Consider the following 10,983-nt stretch of genomic DNA (forward strand, 5'->3'; position numbering starts at 1 on the left):
ATCAATAGTATAGTTGAAGAAACGTACCGGTCAAAATCATTACCCTCTTTTTTCTTTGCTGTAGACGGGTAGACATATATCTCAAGTACACCGATATCCTAATTAACACTGCTTTGTAAATAATTAATTGACGTAAAATGTATTGATATTACTCTTATCAAAATCAAAATATACTTACTTCTCAGTGTTCTGCAACATCATCAGTTGAGATTAGATTATTTTAGTTTTGACATGATGTGTTTTATTTCTTTCCACCTTTAAAATCATAGTGGCCAAATTTACCTAAACTTCTCATTCTCACTACATAATTAATGATAGCACAACAACAAAAACATATAAATACAATTTAATAAGTCAATCGTCAAAAAACACGAAATCAATCGTAAAAAAAAACTTTTTACACTCTGGCAACCGCGAATAATGTAGCCACGGGGTGCGGAGTTCGGAATTCAAATCGAACACAACAATGGCACCCAGCCGTCCGCGCCTTTTGACGTAGGCGCGAATGACATCTAAGGAAATAGGGAATAAAAAAAAAACCTTTGTACTTGCCTACGTTCTGCCACGGGCTACTGAGTTAACAGGTTTATTAAATTAATGATTTTAGTAATTTAATTAAGATACGTGCAAGTGTGAAGAGATGTTACAATAAAAGTTAGATAATGTTATAATTTATTGACTGCATTTTAGATAATATATGGCTACTTGAACCGCGAGTGCCGATTGATTTAAGAGTCCGCAGTAAGCTCGGCCGAATTTCACCCATACAAACGGAGTTTCACTCTCATTTTAAAACTAAATATTAGATTGTAATGTAACTTTTCCAATACAATGACATGAGGCATATCCATGCCTGTAATTAGTTTATATAGCTTAAAAATAAACTCAGTACAGCAAAAACAGGTTTTCTATGAAAAACTTAAATTCGCTGTATTTTTTTTAACTATGGTATCTGAAGCTACGTAAACTAATTACAAGCATAGATATACCTCATCTTATTGTAAGTACGCAGTTTCAGAGCAATCTAGCTATATTCATTTTAAAATGTCTAAAATTAAGTTTGTATGGAGAACCAAGCTTGCGGCGGACTCTTACTAAATGGCTGTCAAAATATTGCGTTGCAGACTTATCTTGATCTAACTCTACGAATTTTATTAAACCTTACCTATTTAAGTGCCCTAAAAATCCAAATCATTATGACATTTATCTTCTGGCAAATGTCACTTTTCTGTCACCATTGTGTACATATCCTTGCTGATAAAAACATAAAAACCTATAAAAAGAAAAGTAAACAAAGAAAATTCTTACGCAAACATGGTATAGATACTTTGGCCGTATTGGCTCTTGGGCAGGCGTTAGACCGCAGTATTCAAGATGAGCTCGCTGGAAGGTGACGCGAAGGATGGATTGTTCAACAAGGATTCCGATTCTGACATTTCCATAGGTAAATCGAAGCCAAAATTAATGAAATAGATTTTCTTCGATTTCTGCTACTTGGAAACTCACTGAGAAAATACTTAAATATTTCCTAACTTACTGCCATGGAAGACAGACAGTTACAGCGATTTTAATACAATGAATTTGTTCTGGTTCTGGCACTGTGCGCTGCATACAACATCACACAGAAAAAAAACCAACAAGAACCAGATACATCTCAACTATATATCTTCCAAGATAATAATCTACCTTGAACTAAAGATAATTTCAGTATCGGTTCAAAAATGTTAACCTCCTGAGACCCAGAAGCAATTGTTTTGATTTTAATTTGGAACCGTTAGTTACATAATAAAAGTTCAAAATAGATTTTATTTATTATTTATTTATTTATTATCTCTTGGACGAAGACATTTTTGACTTACCATATATTGTATCAAAATTCGAAAAGATTTTGAAATCTTCCCTGATGTCTTCCTTTATTTTCTGTGCATATTCTATTGAGATGTCGCAGTGCCCATACCACATACTAAGCGTTTGGTTTCAAATAGAGACCAAAGCCTGAGTCTTATCCTAAACTTCCAGAAGACCGAATGGAGCTACTTCAGCAAGCTCGTAACTACGCGTACCACGCAAAGGCAGCTTCCTACTTAGTGTCACCTACGCGGCCTTCTGAATCTTCGTCCAATGCCCTTGAGGTAAAGGTTATTTCACAAGCTTTTATTTAAACTATGTTTTTATGGGTTTTGCAAGTTTAATTTGAACCACTTCTTGACGTCGGGTGACAGTGCAATATTATGGTACCATGCTAGGCTGATCTGATGATGGAAATAGGAGACAGGATGTGGCCATAGGAACTCTGTGATAAAACAACGCAACCTAATTGTGTTTGCGGTTTTTAGAATTGTCTTGTTGATTATTAGTTATCTGTGAAAAAAGGCCAGTCAGCTAAAAGCTTGTACCAAAAATGAAATTATTGCCAACAATTTATAACTTATTGGCCCCATAGCTGCAAGTAAGAAGTTACTTCATGGTTAATAACTTTTTATAACCCACACACTTCTTTTGTCAATGAAACTTTTGTATCTATCTTGAGAAAACCTCGGCAGGCAGAAAACAACCCAGGCAGGCAAGACAGGGCTGGACTTGAACAGTCCACAGCTATAGTATTTGTAAAAAAATTTTAAACAGTAAAAGTGTGGGAAACTGCCCTATCGGTACGACATCAAGCAATGCGTGGAAAGTGGAAAGCATCCTAGGGGATTTATGCATTGATGAGAGCGACGGAATATAGATGTAACTCTTAGTTCATGTCTGACAACGAAAAACAGTCCATATATCTAAAGCTTATTTGAATACATATCACTTCTCTGTACATACTTAAATACACCATTTTCCGCTATAAAAAATGTGTATGGTCAATAGAAGTTTTGCTTGGCTAAAATTAAATTAAATACATAATATATGACAGACCTTTTGTCTTCATACGCGCAGTACAGTTGAATTGCTCGCCGTACAGTTCCCGTGAGGTTTTTTTTCAACAGTCATTTTTCTAAGTTCGTTGTTGATGATATTCCTGTAATGTTCAAGCCCAACCTGATCAGAAGATCTGCATCCTACATCTTGACGAGATCCGATCATCTGGAGAGCAACGTGGACAACTGGATGGCTAACGAAGAACTTGAAGAAGCGAGAAGACTTAGACGAAATGCGTAAGATGTATTTTTAGCTTTATTGATCGAGCGAAAGCAAAGGTTTCTGTTTCAGCTTGGGCAAAAATTCTTTCGTATGCCCAGATGACCGCTTCCCATCAGGCAGCTCGTCTGCTCGTTTACTGACTATACTGTATAGCACGTGATATTCCATACAAAAATAGAAAATGTTTCTCCACTTGTAAATATTTTCCATTCTTCATATTTTTTTAGTACGTTATGGACACAATGAAAAACTAGGTTTTTTTATAGGTTTTCCTTTATTTCGAAATTTGCAATACAAAAACATTTTGTTTTAAAGCGTATCCTATAAACCTGGAATATATTATGCTGAAGCGATCGACATCAAAATCAAAGTGATTTGTTAAGATTTAGTTAATGGAATCCGTTTTCTCCCTAAATGGAATTTCATAGAAAAAGTACAGTTATTTCGCCAGGATCGCAAAGCTATTCCCTCTTAAAACGGATTACTTACGTTTACTTAAGTTGAAGTACTGCTCGATATGTTTAGATCCCTAGAGAGTGTAGCGTCACCACAGGAGCCATGCGCGTTGGCGAACTGACTTTTCGTATTAAGGGCCATTTGGGCACGAATTGGGCCAGTTCGTTGGTGCACAAGTCGCGTTTGCACATGTTCGTGCTCGCTCGGAATTATATTGACTTTTCCATGTATAATAAATTCGTCCTATTTCAGGACGGTAGTCCGGCAACAACCAAACCTGGCCGAGAATCACGGAGCTCTGGCGAGTTTTTGGTTTGTACAATAATGTTGATCTTCTAAATTATACAACCTTTCCTTTATCTTTTTCCCCGCCAAATATTCAGCCTGATTCGAAGAATGATTAAGACACGTTTAAGATCTTTATAAGATCGATAACTAAACGACATGTCAAAATTGACGTTTATTTCGATTCCGCTGTGATCCCAATAAGATCTAGACTGCGTCAAAGTGACATTGGCTGCCGGAATCGAGCGGTTTCTGTCAATTATACGACATACAAACGATATCTAAATGAGAACTTATCTAAACCAGAACTTATCGTTATCGTATTTCATTCTTCGAATCGGAAGGATTGGCCCGGCCATAAGTATATGATCATTGTCAAGAGGGCGCTGTTTCTCTCATGTATAGGGAACAGTTCAGTTTAGTATGAAAAATTTAGTTCCAATGTAATTCCGCAATATGGCGCGTGATCATATATTACTGGTCAAGCTTTATATTTGGTTAAATTTTGCTATATATACGCTGCTATGTTTGGTATTGTAGAAGAAGCGTATAGCCAGATCAAGAGCCCCTAGTCTAAATGTAAAGTTTTACGTTTTGGATTTAGAATACGAGTATAGATCGTGTCTTTCACAAAGTGCCGGCCTTGACTCGTAATGTAATGTAATTAAAGGTCAAATCTGCGCGTCATCGTGGTCGACACGAACTATAGTCGAGTAGCGTAAAGACGCTTTCGATATAAATTTTTGTACATTGACCCGCCTGATGATATTTCTCTATTGCACTGGCATTATGGGCGGGACAGCAATATAATTATGCGAGTGCAATAGAGATAGCAACAGGCGTGTCAATGTACAAAAGTTTATATGCAATGCGTCTCTTATTTAGTAGCGGCAAAGGTACTTTGAGTAAGATGCGTAAAATCTAAGACAATTTCGGGCTTCGAATTTTACAGGTAAACGAGATGGCGCTGTGTAAAGTTTTTTAACGAACACTTTTTGGTACATAGAGATCGCATTCCTTACCTTTTACCTTCCATAATTTTGCGGTAACTCCGATTGTCTAACGTTGAGGTTTGACAATTAAGTGACAGTAAAACTATGGCGTAAAACATGGCGCAGTACAGTGCCATCTGCTTTGGATGTCAAACAAAATTTTTCACGTTTAAATATAATATAATACATATAATAAATTTGGCACGTTTTTTTCTTAGACTACAATAGTAGACTTCAACGCGCATCTGTAATAACCAATAACACACAATTTTTGCCACAGGTACATGTTAGCATTGCTTCCTTTAGTCAACCTACATCGGCAGGGATGGTGCAGCCCAAGAAATTCCATCATGTAATTGACGAAATCTTTAGTAAAAATTTACAAATCTAAGAAACTTTTACGAAATTATACTAGTAGCGTCATCTCGCGGCTTTGTGCTAACGGTCAATAGCGCCAGCTAAACTTTTACGTGCGCGCTACGCTACGCTATCTCCATGTTAAGACGTTACACAGTGAAACTACGAGATGGCGCTGTTATCAACGTATCGATTAGTTCATTTTTTTTTTAACACAGATGGCAGTTAATTCAGATTTTAACATATAATAATAAATATAAATAATAGTTGCATAAAGACTCGAGTTAGTTTTTATTGTTTTATACATGTTTATAATACGTTTTATTCCTTACAGAATAGTATTGAATACTGTGGACCTCTTTGCTGCGTGGCTCAAACAAATGGTTTCCTATTTACGAACACAGATATCTCGGGTAGATATCGACCAGGTACGCTCATCTTGCCCAAGCATTTTTTAAGAAATTCCAGGATGCCCAATATTCGTTATTAGGCACACTTTTTTTCCAATGTCGGAATTCCTGGGAAGGAAAGAAAACACAACGTTTTTTAAGTATTGAGCAGAACAAATCCAACAATTTGTTCAACTTGTTTCTAGAAAGTCGATTTATCTGATGCTAACCCTTCGAATGCTAGGAACCCTAAGAGGTGTTGTAAAAATGCTACAAGGGTCATGAACTGATGACCTTTAAGACATTAACCAGCCATAAAATTGAATAATTTTCCATTCCAATTTATGAATGAATTAAGTCATATTATGTCCATGCAATTTCTGCAGCAAAAGCTCATAATACTTTTAAGCAAGGTTTATATTTATTATCAGTCCACGAACTGCGTTTAGTCGCCCATAGGTTAACAATAGTTACCATAGTAACATGCCGAGGATACACGGAGAGAGAAGAAACAGCCTCTCACGTGGTCCTGGAATACAGCGGAGTGGCTCCATACAGAGCTAAATATCTCGGATCCCCGAGAGACCTCGAGGTACTACTCAACATCAAAGGTTTGATAGGATTCCTCGAGGAGCTGGGCTGACAGGACTAATCCACCCCCACATGTCACGCAAAATAGGCGCCAGTCGTCGAATTTGAAATACCGTTCGAGAAATGGGCCCCTGTTTGTACCAATAATCTTGGCGTGTGCCTAAAATTGTTTAATATTTGTAACAGGTACTTCAGGATTGTTTCGTAGTAGGAATGGATACTATCCTGGCGCTGCAAACGTTTGCCTTCATACTGCTGTCCTATTACCAGACGTCTTTATAAAAAACAAAGATCACTTCAAATGTATCCTCTTTCTATTAAACAATGTGATTATTATTAAAAAAAGTTCCTTTTTTATTTAAAATGCGTCCTGTGTGCGTAGCCAACGTGCCAATCGTTACGCTCTGTAGCGAACGAAACACAACTGTCACGTCGCAGTAATATAGAAGTGATAGAGATAAATGACTACGCTACGCTACGGATCGTTAACAATTGACACGTTGGCTAAGCACCCCAATCAGTAGTTTATTTAAACCAGTGGTTCCTAACCTGGGGGTAACCCCGTAGGGGTAAAACTGGTATTTCACGGGGGTAATAAGCTTAGTTAAAGATAACTATGATTAGACCTATAAGAAAGACTATTGATGATTATTGGGAGGAGGGGTAAAATCAGAATCCCTATTTAATCTTAGGGGTGACAGGACTGAAAAGATTAGGAACCACTGTTTTAAACCATGAATTTATATCACCTTATTATTTTCTTCGTATTATTTTTTTCTTATTTTTTTTTTTTTGTCTTATTTTTTTTCGTATTATTTTTTTTTTATTTTCACCTTAACCCTTTTCCAGGCTGCACCAATTCTTTATTCTTTATTCGTTATTCAGGCAAACACAAAGTATAAGTTTACAGCTACAGCCAAGGCACTTAATACATATGTAGTCAGAACATAAAATTAGTAAACTTGTATTACACACATTATACATTTTTGGAACTATCTCTAGAATTAAACATACATATAATGTATTACTAAGTTACATAGAGATTTAAAAAAAAATGATATTAAGTAACATAGGTAGAGTTTAAAAAAATCCTGATACTACGTTGTACCAATCTGCACGGTTTTCCCAAAAAATCCAAATATATTCCAATTAATCCAGCTTTGATGATTAATTTGAAGACATGTCACATTTCCAGAAAGATCAATCTAATTTGAACCTTAAATCGGAATGCTAAAGTTGAAATTTTACTGGCGCATATGTAGTCGACTAGTACTATGCCTGGAAAAAGGGTTCAATATTTAATTTTTCAACCAAACATAAATATACTTATAGAATACAGAAGTATAAAGTCTACACACACCGAGTGCTACGTCAAGCAAGGCGCTCCCATACGTTATCAATACCAAATCGGAGAAAACAGGCTTTACCAGTATTTGCCACTTCATTGTTATATTTAGGAAGAAAATATATCAATGTAATGACTAATGACATTTAAATGTTATAACATTGATTTGTTTAATGCCAATTAATTATTTTTATCAAATTATCATTGCGACATAATGTCAAATATTACTTATCGTAATTTAAAGTCTCGCTACATTATTATGACAAAGTGCAAGTGTCCTTGACATTTCGTCGCATTCTTTATTTGTATTCATATTTTTAGCACATATATATTAAGAAATTAACGTGTCCATTCGTCATTGACAATTGGCTAACGAGTTATAACATTTCCTGATAAATTAATTTAATCGTTATTGTTCATAAATAATCTTTAAAAGGAAACATTGGTGGTCATTTTTCCATACTAACGTTCTCAACATGTTCCTCTATTGGCCCAAAATGAATATTTTTAATATGAGTTCAATATTACTGTTACCCGTGTCTGTTCGTTTTGCTTTTTTTTGATTTTCTGCTTTTTATAAGACCTAGGTTACCTACTTTAAACAGCGCTAAAACATAAAAAAAAATGCGCCTAGCATACAAAATCGGCAACAACAAACGCAAAAATCAAAACTGTCAGACACAGATTTTTTTTTCTCATTCCGCTACTAAAATTTTGTTACGATTGACTAAGTTTTGGAGGAGGGAAATGTCGAGAACGAAACCTCGAATTCTGAGCTAGTTAAATAAAGCGATTTTTCGCCAAAGCTGCGGTTGTCCTTATCGCACTAATTTGAGTAGCCGCCCCCGTCAGCACGACGGAGATATTAACCTAAAATTCTCAAATCTGAGAAGGGGCTCCGCTGGTATATGCAATTATGATCAGAACCTCTAGTGTACATTTATTCGATAGCGTGACGTGACGTCGAATTTTGATATTTATGTTTCTTAAAGCGCTAGTGCACTTCAAATATTCGCAAAAACGGCCTAATTTACTAGGCTGCAAAGAGAAGCATGGTATTCAAAACTGACAACAATTAGCCTAAATAGCAAAACAGTCCGACACAGATAATTTAATTTCCATTTGGATCTCAAAATGTTGTTACATTTGGTTAAGTTTAAGAGGAGGAAATAGTCGAGTACGAAACATCCTTTTTTGAGATTTTTGCCCAGAATTTTTCGCCTAACCTGGCGGTGTCCTTATCGCACTAGTTTTAGGAGCCGGTTCCGTTAGCCAGACGGATATATTCACTTAAATATTTAAATTTCAGCTCCCGTATCCTCTTAACGAATTCTACGCGAACGAAGTCCCCAGTAAAGGCTAGTTTTAATTTTATTTAAGTACTTACCTAAACGGTTAGCAAACGTCTAATGGCGGCGATGAGCCACTGTTTATCTAGACCATTATCTTAAAGACCTAGCCATTGTTTAGAATTAATGGCGAATTAATTAATTATTATTTAATTAAAATAACCATCAATATTTTGTAATCGCAATTGCACATTGTGTACGGTCACGTCTGAAAATATCGATACGAAAAAAGTGCCAAACATATCTATACACGACTTTATTGCCCATATATTAAGGTAGTGTACTTATACATATTTTTGGCATATTTTTCATATCGATATTTTTAGACGTGACTGTACGCTGTAACTAACGGCCCGATTCGAACTTTAAGTTACGTCAGAAATTTCCTCAAGTTACGATATGGATTGGATATGTCAGTGTCAAAAATATTTTTTTTTGTTTATAGAAACGTGTCACTTTTGACACTAACATATCTAATCCATATCGTATCTTTAGTAAATGCTTGACGTATCTTAAAGTTGGAATCGGGCCGTAAGTAAAGTTTCTAAGTATTTTTTTTTCTTATTTAATGCATGTTAATAAAATTATAAGATGTAATGTTTTGAAAAGATGTGTCCCGCCGAGTTTCTTGCCAGTCCATATTGGGATACCCTCCTCCAATGGAGGGGGATTTAAATCTTCTTGGGTCAGAAGTGTAGGGTTTGAGCCAGTGTAGCTTTATTTGACGTTCATAAGCGCATTGTAATAATAAACTATCTTTATCTTATATTTATCTTCAATATATAAAATGTATAAAACATAGTGGGGATCCGTTTAAGGGCATATTTGGTATCATGTTTTGATAAGGAAAACGCAGAAGAAATATTTTTTTGCGCGAAAATTTTTCGATCTTCGTATGGAGTGTTGGTCGACTTCAATGAGCTGCACTTTTCTGAAAATCTATACCCGGCCTCATGATTCCTAAGAACAAAATGAAAACAAGCTCTCTTGTTTATAGTTTTTTGTTTTTTTCCCATTTGTTTTTTTTAATTTAAAAAAAGAGTACAAATGGCGGACTTAACGACTTGAGGCATTCTCTACCAGTCAATCTTTGGGCTAAACAGAGACAGTTTGGTGCAGGATTGTAAAGAATTGATATGGAAATAGACACAAGTGGAGACTACTATGATACTATACTTACGCAAATATACATTAAATACACATACATATAAATAAACATACACATATATGTATCTAGTGTGAGATATTACGCAGACATTTAGTCGCAATTGTGTCTGAATATTCAGTACTTATATCTAATACTTAATCTAACATGCGTCAATTCTATAAACTATAGTAAAAGATGAATTACAAAATGCCATACCAAATATCAAAACATCAATACAAAATAATTACAAATCATTATTGAATTAATTAAAAATGACAACTGTCAGTAAAATATTTAATAAATTCATCAATGGAATAAAAGCACTCCCGCAACAACAGCGCTCTTAATCTGCTTTTAAAAATATTCAGGCTAGTAATGTTCTTCCACTCACCAGGAAGTTTGTTGTACAGTTGTACACCCTGGTAGTGTGCGCAATGACGCACTACTTTTAAGTTCGGCTGCAATTTACAATGTAGGTATTTCCGTCTTGTATTCTCCCGCACTCGTCTATCTTCAGGGGTCTCGTATTCGCCTAGACTTTTAACCAGGTCAGTAAGTGCTGCAAACTTGCTTTTGAATGTAAGCTCTGAGCTTGTCTGATAGGCTGAGGGAGAGCATTCCACAGACGAATTGATTTATGTTGTATATTATGATTTAGAGAAAGTTCTAAATAGAATTTTACTCATTCTAGTCACGTACCTTCACATAATATTATTACATTCTTGCTTCAAATATTTGTTTTGTTTCATCCTCCAAACAGCCGAATCCGTGACTGCCCGATCAACCCACTGCCAAATAATTCCAACTATTAGACAAACAAGTACAGTCAACATTATTTCCAGATGTGCATTGTGGAAAGTTTCAAAAAAGTTGGAAAAGTAATCCGAAATTTCAGGAACATAAACATATTGGAGACTTTTATTTTGATAATGACAACCTA

The 10,983-nt window shown here is 35.5% G+C and overlaps 1 protein-coding gene across 1 annotated transcript; it reads left to right on the plus strand.

The window, feature by feature from the left end:
- The first annotated feature begins 973 nt into the window (after positions 1-973).
- LOC133515780 (uncharacterized) lies at positions 974-6,547 on the plus strand. The gene is made up of 7 exons (XM_061848364.1): positions 974-1,444; positions 2,020-2,132; positions 3,025-3,146; positions 3,841-3,900; positions 5,146-5,217; positions 5,557-5,650; positions 6,389-6,547. The coding sequence occupies exons 1-7, from the start codon at positions 1,375-1,377 to the stop codon at positions 6,482-6,484; spliced, it is 627 nt and encodes a 208-aa protein (XP_061704348.1). The 5' UTR covers positions 974-1,374; the 3' UTR covers positions 6,485-6,547.
- The last annotated feature ends 4,436 nt before the right edge of the window (positions 6,548-10,983 follow it).

This window comes from Cydia pomonella, chromosome 3 (genome assembly GCF_033807575.1).
Source record: "Cydia pomonella isolate Wapato2018A chromosome 3, ilCydPomo1, whole genome shotgun sequence".
In the NCBI taxonomy this organism is placed as follows: domain Eukaryota; kingdom Metazoa; phylum Arthropoda; class Insecta; order Lepidoptera; family Tortricidae; genus Cydia; species Cydia pomonella.